This window comes from Natrix helvetica, assembly GCF_964273705.1.
Source record: "Natrix helvetica genome assembly, chromosome: 3".
Classification (NCBI taxonomy): Eukaryota; Metazoa; Chordata; class Lepidosauria; order Squamata; family Natricidae; genus Natrix; species Natrix helvetica.
In genome coordinates, this window is record NC_138549.1 from 81,714,297 (window position 1) to 81,729,473 (window position 15,177).

Sequence of the window (15,177 nt, forward strand, 5' to 3'; positions counted from 1 at the left end):
AGAAAGCCTCTGTAGCCTGAGCAGGGCGAAAAATGGCCCAACATTCAAGCCGGAAGTCCGGATTGCCCGTTGAGCCATTTTTCTCCCTCCAAAGGCTTCAGGAGGCTTTCTTAAAGCCTCCAGAGAGAGAAAAACAGCCCAATGCACAGGGAAGTCTCTGAAAAGTGAAAAACGGCCAAAAATCAAGACCAAAAATCAGCTGATAGGGCAATGCCTCACATGCCCCCAGAAATGGCGCCATGTGCCATTTGTGGCATCTGTGCCATAGGTTCACCATCACGGCCCTAGACTGAGAAATGTCATACAATCATCATTTCCGAAGTGATTATGAAGTTTAATGCAGGACCTTAGCAAGCTCCTGACATTGCTCAACCTCTCATGCTGAACCATGGTTTCTTTACTCACAATGTTCAATAAATCACAATGGTTTGGCTTCATATACTGTGTTTCCCCGAAAATAGGACTGGGTCTTATATTATTTTTTTACTCCAAAAGATGCATTAGGGCTTATTTTCTGGTTAGATCTTATTTTGGGGGAAATATGGTACTAATTCGATCGGTCTGGCTGATGAACTTAACTGGGGCTTATTTGGGGAGTGAGGCTTATATTACGAGCATGCTGAAAAATTAGGCTAGGACTTATTTTCCCGTTGGGTCTTATTTTTGGGGAAATAGGGTAAAATGTTAATTTGCAATCAGAGTTTTACAAAAACCAGGATCTAGTGTCAAAAAACACTAAATCAAAGTCAGAAATCAAATCAAAACTGCCTAGCTTCTGAAGTCATCAATGTTCCTTATAGTATGTGTATGATCAATTTACCCAGCAACAAACGATGGTGCTTTTCTTATTACATGTAAAAATTATTTAATAATACTTATAATAATAATAATAATAATAATAATAATAATAATAATAATAATAATAATAATAATAATAATAACAACAACAACAACAACAATAATAATATTTTGTACACACATATATGTATGTATACACACACACACACACACACACACACACACATATATATATATATATATATATATATATATAATCCTGATTTTCATAGAAAAAATTGGTAAGAAAGGATTTTTCAAAATGACCATCAGATCATTGGTATTTCTTATATTATTATTCACATGCTCTGATGCTAAGGAGTTAGACGTTCTACTACCCCCCCCAACTTGAAAATAACTCTGTTCCAACTGCCACTTGGAGGTGGGCGTGGCCAGTACGTGACCCATCTGGCTTGCGGGCTAGGAGTTTGGAGAGGAACCTGAGGAATAGAAGGGGATAGAATAGGAGAGGCCTCTGTGGACAGGTCTAAGGGAAAGAAGGGGATAGGAGAGGATCAATGGGACCAGCCTGAGGGAGAGAAGGGGATAGGAAAGGCCAATCATAACTACTCATTAATTTCAAGCTGTAAGTGTCGATTTATCAAGCCCGATCACATATTTTCGTAGTGGAGCACGGGTATCCACCTAGATATAGTAATGTTTGTATTTACTTATTTCATTTGTAATATTTGAGGTAAATGGGTAGGAACTTAGTTCTTCCCTTCTTAAGATAAGATGTCATTTCAGTATAGGTTATTCTCTGTCTTGTACCTCTATTGCCAAAAGATGAAGATTGCAATTACAGGTAGTGCTCGATTTATGGCTACAATTAAGACCAAAATGTCTGTAGCTAAACGACATGGTTAAGTTAATTTTGCCCCATTTTACGACCTTTCTTGCCACAGTTGTTAAGCGAATCACGGCAGTTGCTAAGTTAGTTCCACATTTGTTAAGTGAATCTGGCTTCCCCATTGACTTCGCTTATCAGAAGTTCGCAAAAGGTGATCACATGACCACTTGCGGCCATCATAAACATGAATCAGTTGCCAAGGGTCTGAATTTTGATCATATGACCATGGAGGATGCTGTAATGGTGGCACCTGAAAAATGGTCATAAGTGACTTTTTTTCAATGCCACTGTAACTTTGAATGGTCACTAAATGAACTGTTGTAAGTCAAGGACTACCTGTACTTGCCTTGAAAAAAAAACACATGTTACATTTTCAAGGAATTTTGGGTTTTTTGGACTACAGTGCAGGATTCAAGGGAATTAGGGGTCTATGAAAATGGGTTTTGATTCTGTATAAAACACACCATCCTATTTTAAATATTTGGTTCTTGGTCCAGTAAATGTTATACATTTTAGATATGTAAAAAAAAAAGCGGAGAATGAGAAAAATCTTATCCATGATTTATCCTGGGTTTGGTATATTCCATTTTGCAACGTCAGCTAGATATCTCTGACACTTGTAAATTGAAGAATAGCTCTTTTATTCTTCTTGAAAATATTACAGAGAAACCTAACATCATGGCAAACAGTTTCTGAGTGTTCTCAGCCTTACAAATAGCCATATCATGTTTATGCACATAAATAATAAATGGCATAAAAAAGAATAAATTTTCTTTCAAACATTAAACAAGCATATTTTCAGTCAGCTGACAGATGACTCTGAATAGCATTTGAATAAGTTTTTCAAGAGAAACCTTCAAGCTGAGGAATGAAATAGAGATAAACCATTTTACGATATTAACATACAGTAGGCCCCATAGAAAGTTGCCTCCATCCACTGTATCAACTTTTGTATTTATCCAAAATGTGTTTGATAAATGGTTTCATATCAGCACATCAAATAACATCATAAATTCATGGAACCAATGTGTTAATCCCAAAAGAAAATCCACATATGTAAGCAAGCCTTTGCATTATAAAATGTTTCCTGGGGGCTTTGTTGTATGTATCTGGATTTGTATGATAACGTATCAAAATAATTGGGTGGGGAAAATCTTCTGATGCAAATAACAAACATGATCAGGATGGGCAACACAAGATTAGAGAGGAATCAATGTAATCTGTGAAACTGCCTTAAAACCACAAGTAATCTTTAAATTCCCTTTTCTGGGTCTCTTCTGATTGCCAAAAAACGGTGGTACAATTTCCTTCTGTTTTGAACTGGAAATCATGCAACTATAGTGCAAATTTTAATGTAGAATTCTTCACCCTAAACAGAACACAGAGGAAAATCTAGCCAATCTTACTCTATCCCCATATGTGATATATATCTTTGCCCACTCACTCAACAAATGATTTCCCAGTCTGGTTCTGTGGGCATAGTGTTTAGGCACAAGTCATCTTAACAAATAATTCTACAGATTACTTATATATTTTTCTCTCACCCTTCTTCCAACAACAGTGGTTCTCCCCATGTTATCCTTATAAGTATCCTATGATATAGGCAAATTGAAACAGAGTATCTAATCCAGACTTTGCTCAGTGGCTAAGATGCTGAGCTTCTCGATCAGAATGGTCAGCAGTTTGGCAGTTCGAATCCCTAGTGCCACCTAATGGAGTGAGCTCCCATTACTTGTCTCAGCTTCTGCCAACCTAGCAGTTCAAAAGCATGTAAAAATGCAAGTAGAAAAATAGGAACCACCTTTGGTGGGAAGGGAACAGAGCTCCAGGCGCCTTTGGCATTTAGACATTGCTGGCCGCATGATCATGGAGACGTCTTCGGATAATGATGGCTCTTTGGCTTTGAAACAGAGATGAGCACCGCCCCCTGGAGTCGGGAACAACTAGCACATATGTGCAAGGGGAACCTTTATCTTTAATCCAGACTTATTCATTGAATTTCAGTACAATTTGATCATATTTCGGAGACTTGGGTAAGGCAGAGAAAGCGATTAATTCCATGTTCTTGTTGCCGAGATATTTTATGCTAGTTAACATTTTCCTCCACACTACAAAATCTAAGCATAGCAAAGGCAGATAAATAACAGTTAGCCATCTTTCTTTTTCAGAAGCTCCATCTGTGGAATGCTGGCAGCTGATGTGGGTTAACAAGAGCTGTTCATTTACCAACTTTGCATTTGGTGCAGAAGTGGTACTGTTTGATAATGAATATAGCCCCTCCCCTTTGTTTTGGCAATCATGATTCTTTGTATTTATAATTTAGCGATCACAGTGTTCCTAGGCACTGCTAATTAATGTTGCAGCTGCATTCCTAGATTATGCAAGAAGTACATTTATAATTATTACAAAGTTTTTATATTGTTTCTCCTGTCCCCGAGATCATTTGCTCTAACCATTTCAAAGCTTTTTCCAGTGTGTCTAGTGTAGTGAAATAACATATCAGTGCTCTTGCAACACAATCTATTTTTATACAGTGCACAGTAAACTTAGGGTTGTGATTACAAATGCAACTGAAAACATAGTACTTTGTGAGTTTGTAGTTTGTTGATACACATGTGATATATGCTGTTCCTTTCCCCCCCTATTTTCTTCTCTCTTTTTTGGTTTTGTGTTCTTTGCTTTAATTAATCTTTTGTATGGAATGATCTTACAAATGATAATGGATGTTTTAAAAGTTTATTTAACTGAGCCTAAATTATACTGACTATTCATTATGAAATTTAAGTTCCAACATATTACTTTGTGAGTGTGATTTGCTGGTACATATGTGATATATGTTGTTCCTTTTTAATAATAATAATAATAATAATAATAATAATATATTTATTTCTTAGCCGCGCCCTCTCCCGAAGGACTCGGGGCGGCGTACAACAAAACATTCGAAATAAATATGCAAACAAAACAAACATATAACAAGGTACACTAAAACATACATACATATATATAAGGAGGAGATCGATTAATAAAAACAATTAAAATACTGTATTTAAAACCCCTAGAAATTAAATGTAATTAAAATACCCAGTTAAAAACCCGTCAGGAGCGATATGGTTAAATCAAAGTTGAGCCAGGCCAGCTGCTTGGAATAGGTGGGTCTTAAGCTTAATACGGAAGGAGCGGAGGTCAGAGGTATTCCTAATATCCGGAGGGAGGTCATTCCACAGGGCTGGGCCCGCCACAGAGAAGGCTCTACTCCTAGGCGCCGCCCCACGACATTGTCTAGCGGACGGCACCTGGAGGAGCCCCTCTCTTTTTCATCTTTTTCTTTTTGGGGGTATGTGTGGTTGTGTTCTGGGGTTTTATTAATCTACTTTTGTACAGAATGATCTCACAAATGGTAATGGATGTTTTAAAAGTTTATTAAGCTTGGCGCAAATTATATTGACTATCCATTATGAAGTTTAAGCTCTTAAAATGGAAATATGTATGGTCTTGGTGAGGAGAATTATTTTATTGTCAAGCATGTGTCATTTGGGTCTAGTGATTAAGGCACCCGACTAGAAAGCAGGAGATTGTGAGTTATACAATACAATACAATAGTAGAGTTGGAAGGGACCTTGGAGGCCTTCTAGTCCAACCCCCTGCCTAGGCAGGAAACCCTATACCATTTCAGGCAAATGGCTATCCAACATCTTCTTAAAGACTTCCAGTGTTGGGGCATTCACAACTTCTGGAGGCAAGCTGTTCCACTGATTAATTGTTCTAACTGTTCTAGTTCTAGTCCTGCCTTAGCCAATGGCATGAAAGCTGGCTGGATGACCATGGGCAGTAACTCTCTCAGCCCAACTTACCTCACAGGAGTGCTTTTTGAGGAGAAAATGGGAGAAGGGAGATGTAGTATTGGATATGTTCACCACCTTAACTTATTTGTAAAAATAATAAAGGTGGGATACAAGCAAAAATGTACATCCTCCAGTGTAAAATGCAAATGGGAACACACTTAAATGTCTAGAGGTCCTGGATTATCTGTGTAGAATTATTTCATATTACTGTTTAATCTGCAACAAAAAGCCACAAGCATTTCCAATTTCTCATCTGGACAAAATCTAAGAGTCTCTTTTTAACATGTTTCAGACTTCAGTGTTTTCTCACATTATATTATTAATATTTGACATGGGTTTGTTCCATCTACTGTTTTTCCCAGAACTCTGCACTTTCGCACACTTCTGCACTAGGAGATATGATCCATATAATACACACACACACACACACACACACACACACACAGCATTAAAACATGCATTACTGACTTGTAATGCTAGACCTGTCAGTTCTGCTAGATACACGTGTCATGCAAAGAATGAAATAAAGCTATATTTTAAACTTTAGTAGGAACTAGAACTGTTCCCAGCCTGCTGGGCTGTTTAATCAAAGAGATGCATGCATGTATCTTACAGAAGTGGCTTTTTAAAGATTCTAAAATCTCATCAAGCTCAGCAGAAACAGAAACAACTTGCTGACAGTGTATTGACAAAAATAGATCATTGTTTTCCGAGTGTGGGGGGAAAAAAGCCTACCTTTTTTTGCTGGGGAAGCAATTGCGCATATTTTACATTCAGGTAGCTTAATGGATATTTTCTCTTTCACTCAGTGATACTTTGTCAACTTTTCTCTTCTTTTCTGAACATTTTTTTTTGGGAGAATGGTCAGTTGCCCAGGAATACATCCAACTAGGCTGTCTAACACACAACCCAGGACTGCCTTTTCTATTTCCCCTCCATAAAAGCTGGATATGCTTTTCTAGAATTATGGTAGTCTTGTGTTGCAATAATGAAAAAGCTATCCCAGTTTCAGAGGCTTCTCTGCTTCTCTGCTCTCGCTATCACTTCCCTCACAGGTGACCACATCTTCTACAACTGTCCATCTACTAGTCCAGAGCTACCAGAGCAGAACTCCAGATATTTTTTATTATTTAGAAAAAACAGCATAAATCAAAGGGAAAAAGACAAAAGAGAACAGATAAAGTCCAGCAGGGGATTGAAATAAATCAGCATTTTGCCAGGCAGTCTCCTTTTAAAAGTTAAAAAGCAAAGGAAAAATTCAAAAAGTGAAATTAAGATCCGGGCATGCTTAAGAAAATCCAAAATGCTGGCAGGAAGACTTTCTGACCACTCCCAAAGGGAATGCTCCCCTTCCCAAAAGTGTCCATAGCCATCCAAAAGTTGTTTTGGATCATTTCTAAGTGCCCCCATTCAAATCCAGGGAGCAGCACTGCCAGAAAACTAGTTTAGGCAGCAAAATCAGCAGATCATCGGCAAGAGAGAAAAAAACCCATCCTATTCAGCAGCCATCTTGGAGGACTTCAGTCTGCAAGTCTTTATTTAGCTCTCTAAGATTCTTTTGTGGCTTACAACACAACCATGGAGTGGATGGCAACAACATTTCTTTACAATTTTACGCATTTCAGTTAGTGATTGTAAGGATTAAAACAGATGCTCAAATGGAGAAGCTTAAAGCACTCATTTCAGCATTTAACTCTCTAAAAGAGTAGATTTTTACTAACAAATCTCAAGACACCAAGGCCATCCTAAACAAAATAGAAACTGTTAAAAAATGGAGCCCTGCCATTTCTGGTTTCATGTTCTTTGTAGTTAACAGAGAGGGAGGAAATGAGACCTCTGGCTGGAAATATTCTCCATCCCTACTCTAGAGAATCTCCAACTTTGGATGTAATTTTTAATAGGACCAAGGGCTATAGTGGATCAAAATCAGCAGCAGTTTTGTTCTGCTCCTCCAGTAGAACATTCCATCTGAACATTTCTATGGAAGAGATGTATCTCTTCATGAAGTAGGGATATAGTCTGATTCTAACTCATCTCATTATGCTTAATATAAATTTTTCTCTTTTAATGATAGGGGCCTCCTGGAGCAGCGGGTGCAGAAGGAAGACAAGGTGAAAAAGGAGCAAAGGTAAATATTTTAAGTACAAGACTAACATGTTTCTGCCCTCCCCATGTACACATTCACATGACTTCCTCCTTGATAATATTCAAAAAGTTGTGAAAATTTGGCTGTAACTCCCAAGCTTTGGGCTAGAATGGTGGGGATCCCTATAAAAATTACTTTACTTCTTCTGGATGCACACAATCTATATTCTTACTGTTTTATCATTTCTTGCTGTTAATGTTGTGAGCTTCTTGTTGAGCTGGGCAACCTCAAACCTGAACGAACGAATGAATCATGAATCAAGAGCAAAAGATGAGTGATTGATTTATCCAGAAGTGGTGAGGCTTTTATGACAAGATAAGGCACTACCTATTAGGTCTATAAATGGTTTGGTTGCAGTTCCAAAATCCCAGGTGTTTTAAAGCATGTAAAAGAAGAAAGCAGCACCTGCCTCAATTTTGAAGCAATAATGTCTTTTCTCAGAATCATGTTGTGACTGCACACTGCAGCCACACAATCCTAGGGAAAGGTGCTCCTTAAGGAGCTGCAGCTAATATTCTCTCATGGTCTCCAAAACACCTTTTTGGAATTGGATCCCAAAAGCTTTTCAGTCCTAGCAGCTATCAACTGAGAGGCTCATTATTCTACTAGGCTGTCCCTTGTTCATAGTCTGTTTATCCAAATGGTGGCATGTAACAGTTGTATCTTAACTCTAATCGCCACTTCTTTTTTTTTGCATTAAATTCTGTGCATCCCTGTTAGCCAAAAATGAGTGAATATTATTTCAGTCCAAATCTTCCTTTCCAAAGAAAAGGAAGGAGCGTGGTCTAAACCAGGGATGTCAAATTCAATTTCATTGAGGGCCGCATCAGGATTGTGTTTGAACTGGGGTAGGGAGGCTGGTGGCTGTGGCTATGGTGGTCATCAGCAGCTCAATGTCACTCATGTCGGGGGTGCCTCTGGTGGCCTGAGCAGGGCTGGGAAGATCCATTGTCTCCAATGGAGGAAGGCAAGACCAGGGAGAGCGCCAAATCCTTGTCCTCCAGAGGAGCCTCACCATCTCTCTCAGGCCATGCAGAGGACCCTTGGACAGTGGCACAGGCTGTCTAGAACCTTAGGCAGCAGAGGGCAAGCGCCCAGTCCAGCCCTCAAGCTCCCAGGGCACTGGAATCCCACAGCTCAGTCCAACCCTGCTTCCCTGAGGGGATGCCTGGCTGCGCTTACCTCCTCCTCAAGGCTGCTGGGTACTTTTCTTGTCTTTTGCTCGGGTAAAGGATTATTTATTGAACTGGCTATGGAATTCTCACCAACTTTTTCTTTAGGTGTAAATAATCTGATTCAAGAGTATATGAATATTCACACTGATATTTATGTCATAGGGTGAGGCTGGATCAGAGGGTGCTCCAGGAAAAACTGGCCCAGTTGGTCCTCAAGGTCCTGCAGGAAAATCTGGCCCAGAAGGACTAAGGGGTATTCCTGGCCCTGTGGTGAGTGCATCAACCATTACATTTTTTTCCTTTCTTGGTTCAGGGTTTCATACTGTTGTCTTCCAAATTAAGCTGGGTTTATATCTTATTTCAGGGAGAACAAGGTTTACCTGGAGTACCTGGCCAAGATGGCCCACCAGGTCCCATGGTAAGTATTTTGTTTATGAAACTATCTTAAAACATAGGCTAAATTTATTTTTCTGCTAGACTTTCATCTTTTTGCTAGACCTGGAACTGTACATATAAATCTTTAAAACACTGCCAGATTGAAGTCATGCTATACTCTTCATTACTCTCTCTATATCAACATATGACAGAATGACATCACCGTACTGCATTATAACTATCTGAAAAGCTTTGAACATAGATAACAAGACTAGTGTTCATGTTTCTTTTAGCATCTAGTATGGCTTGTTTTCAAAGTCCTAGTCAATATCTTTTAAGACTGATCAACTGTGATTTATTCTTGAGTAGCAGAAGTAGAAAGCAGAGGCATCAAAAATCCATCCATATTACTATAGCATCATCTGTGCTCCAAATTCTTCTTACACCTCTGATTTAAAACCAAATGTCAATTCAAAGTTACCAATTATATCTGTCTTCTGAAGTAGCTTTGCAAACTTAGTTTGATAAGGATAAAAAAGTAATGTTAATTAGATATCTAGCCTTTTAACTCACTGATCCCTACCTAAAGTTCTATACATTGCTGCAGTTGTTAACCTCAGCTGATGCAATGAGGATGAATCAGCAATATAGGTATAGCTAGTTTAAGACTCTGGTGAGGTCCACACAAGTCTGTTACCGTCTTAAGAGGTGTCTATATATATATGTGTGGCCATTAGAGGGCGTCACTCTGTCTTGTTGTGTATCTCATTTCTCTCCTTGTGTCCATAGCTGAGTGGTAAGGGATTTATCTACCATGTGTATATCTGTATATGTAAACCACTATTAATTGTCTAAAGGCTCAGTGTGCTGGGTGCTGTGTTTTGCTCCTGGGTTTATCTGGGTTTATCTCATAATAATAGTCACGCTGCCAAAACTCTGACTTATCCAGTGTACTGCATTTGTGAACAGAACACAAAGCCTTAGGTAAAGCAGGAATACCAAATGTGTCATAGGTGAGAATAAATGTGTAATCTTCATGAACTATATATTTGCCTGGAACGTTTGCATCTAATGCTACCTAAAAGCAGAAATTTTAAGAGTTAGTAGTTCGAATTACCCGTGTATTCCTAACACAGTTACTCCTAATGATATCCTATTAAGTTCTTTTGGGCTTCACGTGTAAGTGTGCAAACAATTACACCCTGAAATATTTTATTCCCTACCCTACCATCCACAGCCCTCATCACTGCAAGCAGCTGTTCAATGAATAATTAATAACATATTCTGATACCTACTTACTCATAAGTGAGTCTTATCACTTGCATTAAGTGAGATTTATGTTGCAGTCTTATGCTTGCTTCTTTCGGATTTAGTTGCAATAATTCAGTTCCAGCTTGATATAAGTTCCTAAATGGATGCTTTATTTTGCTAAGCCTGTTTAAAACACTTTGACATTACTCTGTACAGATAAAATGGTTGATATCCGTTCTGTACATTTGAAAATAACTGGTGTTGCATGAGATGAAAAATTAGCCTATAGTTTTCACCTGTTATTTATAGGTTCCACAGATTATTTTTCATCTTCATCCTTCTGTTGTAATTTCCCTCCCTGTAACAATGTCCTGGCATTCTAAAATAAATGTGTGCATTTTCTTTTCAACTATTGCAAAGGAAGTATTGTAACACATTTCCTCCATTTATGTCTAACCTGGGAGTGGATATTTTTTTCAAAAACCGCACTCTCTCAGATTGAAACTGAGCAAGGTCTGTATCCTCGCAATAAGCATGTCCAGACTCCAAAATGGATTGAGTTATGTATGTGACTTACAGCTTTGTTTAGATAAGAGAGAGAGAAAATATTGCATTAACTTTAAAAGAAATCATAGGGTTTCCTCTAAATGTCATAGTTGCAGATGATATGCTTTTCTATTATTTTAATAACAAGGAAGCTCCCTGTTCTCAGGCAAATAATTTTGAAAGGCTTCAAATGAAAGAAAAGATGCTTAGGACAAATAGCCAACAATGAAATCAAAGCAATAGCAATAGCACCTAGACCTATATACTGCTTCACAGTGCTTTACAGCCCTCTCAAAGCAGTTCACAAAGGCAGCCTATTGCCCCCAACAATCTGGGTCCGCGTTTTACTGACCTCGGAAGGATGGAAGGCTGAGTCAACCTTGAGCCGATCAGAATCGAACTCCTGACAGCGAGCAGTGTGTTAGCCTACAATACTGCATTCTAACCACAGTGCACATGCTGTTAGTTATAACCTTCTTATAGCTTCTTTTTGCTTTGTGACTTTAAGTTCCCAGGAAAAAAAGATGGCTATCAGAATGATGTAATTAATACATGAATTACTAAAACTCACTTGCAGCCAGATTGTGCTTCCGTATAGTTCTACAGACTGATGCCAACTGGAAAGCAGGTTGAACTGAAATAAAGTGACCTTCTTAAGCCTGCTCAGTATCACAAAAAGAACAATAAATGTCAGGTAAAGCAGGATAAAAACCACAGCCAACATTAGCCCAATGAATTACTCAGATAAATTCCTTGTAAGAGCATATTGTTAAAGGTCATCATATACCTTGTAGCACACTGGATGACATTGGCCATTGAGTGCTGTGAGATGGGATTACGTCTGAACATGCAGAACCTTTGATGAACTTGATTCAGAAATAGTCGGCATCTTTATTTCATGTTATTTTTCTTGATGTCTTTAGGGTCCACCCGGCTTGCCAGGATTAAAAGGGGATCCAGGATCGAAAGGAGAAAAGGTACATGGAAATATATCATTAGCATGGAGATCATGCAATAACTATTCCATATATCATTGCTTAAAAACATAATGATCACTTTACTGGATGCTATTCTTTCAGTTCTTTATTATTTGACCGTAAGTCATATTTTTGTTATATCTACTTATAGGGACATCCTGGATTGATTGGTTTGATTGGGCCTCCAGGAGAACAAGGAGAAAAGGGAGACAGGGGTTTGCCTGGTACACAGGGATCTACAGGATCAAAAGGAGATTCGGTTAGTAAAAACTGCACACGGAGAAATGTTTTTCTTTACCTTTTGATTATATAACTGTTTAGGCTATCTCTAGATTAGTAGCTTGTTGCACATCCATTAACATTAGTAACTTGACTATTTTACACTCATACCCAGGGTCAGATAATTCTAGATTGGTTCCACGATTACCTTTGCATGAATGAAAGATTTTCTCCCTGTTTCAGTGTCTCAGTTCCGCAGAGCAGATTTTCAGAAATTAAAGAGAGCACCAAGGATCAAAAAGTAATTGGAAAAATAGACAACTTCTCTATCCATCAACAGGAAGCTTTGTACACTTAGTCAAATGGGAATGTCCAACAAAGAGAGTTTTAGTAATAAAATTTCTGGATCGAACTAGGAAGTAAAACAAACGTATCAAGGATCAGACCTGCAAGATCCATTGTGGCAGATTCTGCCCCAACATAGGCACATTGTAATGGGTAGCATCAAATAAAATTTCAAAAGCAAATTGAGTTCCTTCTACATAAGGAAGTGTGAATTGTTAAGAAATATTAGCGAACACGTTAAAAATCTTCGAATCCTTCCTAATCTTCAGAGCAGCAAAGTTATTTTATCTTTCAAAATATTAATGCTGGAATACCAGAACAAGGAGCATACACTTCTTCAAGCAAAAAGCAGTGATGCTATGCTGATTCTGAAGCAGCAGACACTGACTTGAATTGGCATTTCTCTGTCCTCAGATAAAATTTGTTCATGGGTATTTCAAAGTTATTCACAGTTATAAAGTTTTCAATATAATATCATGTGATAATGGGAACATATCATGTCCAGCTCCCTTAACCTCATCTTCATTTGGAAGTCCTCTGTGTGTTTTTCAAAGCTGCAAGAAAAAAAAGAGCTGTTTTATTTTTAAAAGAATGCTTACCTATTTTTTTAAAATCTTCATTTAGAGATATCTACAAAAAAGGACCTCATGGAAATTTTCATTAAAAAGATGAGGGAGATTTATCAATAAAAAGCAAAGAGTAAAATGGATTGGAGTTTTACCAATCTGCATATCCACACATCCAATCCATAGCCTTTGATGAGAAACAATGCTATATGTATTAAGCCATGAACAGGGCAGTCTTCATCTTTAAATAGACCAATTGTTTATTAACAAAACCAAAAATTAGCTCTAGGAGCATAGGGTGTGATTGCAGCCAACAGAGAGATTAAAGGACAGGAGAAAACTTCAGGGACCACAACAGAATCACAACTTCGTACACAGATGACTTACTCTCTGGAAAAAAATACTGTAGGAGTAAGACACCTTTAACACCCCCTGGTGTGCGTGTTCTGTTAAGATACAGCCTGTTGTGCCTTAAAATGGCTTCTACTATACTGCTGTAAAATGGCTTCTACTATACAGCACAGTGGAGTTGCCCTTGTAATGGCTTCACAGTACTCCACAAGGGGGCTCCCTCTGGTAAGAGGGGAAATTCAACATTAGAAATTATATTTGGTCCGGACATTTTCCCCCTATAAATAAATACCCGGGCAATGTCAGGTTGTCAACTAGTTTATTATAAAATATTATAGAAAAACAGAAAGGTTACAAAAGCAAATAAAGAAAACACCAGCAAAGAGAAAAAGAAAAATATTTCCCAAATGCAAAATCAATACAGAGATGACTAATCTGGAGTATACAGTGTTTGAAGATGTACTTTCAGTGGAATTAAAACATTAATAATTCCAGAAATCCCAAAGCACTTCCGCTAGTGTTAGCTTCATTCCAGTAAGCGATACATGGCTGAAAACATTGAGAACTGATTTTAATTGTACTGAAATTTGCTTATGACTATTCATTGCATTCCAGATCTAAATGTAATCTTTTTCTTTATTTTTCCAGTTATTTGTCCTACTTGTTCTAGGAATATAATTCCATTGGCTTTCCATTATTGTTATACACTAATGTGCCCCTGGACACCATAACTAGTTTTATGGATTAAAATGAAATCTCTTTATATTATTATCTTTATAATAATTACATAAGAATATTAATTTTTTAATCCACCTACGAATAAAGCCTCTGCACTCGGGCTGGTAGCTTCAGAGCTCATTTTCTTTTAAACTTTACTTAGCAGTAGTAAAATGGAAATAATCAGAGTAAGATCTCTTCACTTTTATATATATATCAACATCAACACAAATTCAGAACTGAACATCTGTTTCCCAATTTCAGGCAAATTTTCTTCCCCTGTGAAAGCACCTTAGTTTTTTTTTTTTCTATATCATTCGCAGAATGCTTTTAAAGTTCATTTCATGGTGTTTTGATATAAATTATTGTGGAGTGATGAGGTTTAGAATTAGGTTTTCTGTTACACATTTCTCTATTACTTTGATATCTCCCTGACTGCTGCTGCTTGCTCATCTGGAAAAAAAGCACCCAGGGAGGAGTTTCTCTATCTTTTCACATTTAATTGACACCTGGAGATGCCAGGGAGATTGCAGACTGCCAGAGGTAGAATTGCATTTGTAGGACAGGACATTCACTTTCCTTCTGTATCTGGTATCTAAGGCAGGGGTGGGCAACTATGGCCCTTTTATGACTCGTGGACTTCAATTCCCAGAATTCCTGAGCCAGACATGCCCATGCAGGCATGATCAGAAATTCTGAGGGTTGAAGTCCATAAGTCATAACGGGGTCATAATTCCCCACCTCTGATGTAAGGTGAAAGTGAGGATATCACACCTTATGAGACTTCCACTGAAATGTTATTTGCTTTTGGATGACAAAGAGTTAAAAGCATTTACACTGACTTCTGATCACAATTGAGCCCAAAATTTCCTTTGCTAAGCAAGGCAGTTGTTAAATGAGTTTTGCCCCATTTTACAACCTTTTGGCCAGTGAATCATGGCAGTCGTTAAGTGAATCATGTGGTTGTAAAGCAGATCTGT

At 38.0% G+C, this 15,177-nt stretch overlaps 1 protein-coding gene across 5 annotated transcripts in view; it reads left to right on the forward strand.

The window, feature by feature from the left end:
- Nucleotides 1–15,177, forward strand: part of COL11A1 (collagen type XI alpha 1 chain) — a 272,785-nt gene that overhangs the window by 234,167 nt on the left and 23,441 nt on the right. For all 5 annotated transcript variants that reach the window (XM_081948969.1, XM_081948972.1, XM_081948971.1 and 2 more), the window contains 5 exons: nt 7,604–7,657; nt 9,013–9,120; nt 9,215–9,268; nt 11,946–11,999; nt 12,151–12,258. In XM_081948969.1, the coding sequence (XP_081805095.1) occupies nt 7,604–7,657; nt 9,013–9,120; nt 9,215–9,268; nt 11,946–11,999; nt 12,151–12,258 (378 nt within the window). The remainder of the gene's footprint in view (nt 1–7,603; nt 7,658–9,012; nt 9,121–9,214; nt 9,269–11,945; nt 12,000–12,150; nt 12,259–15,177) is intronic.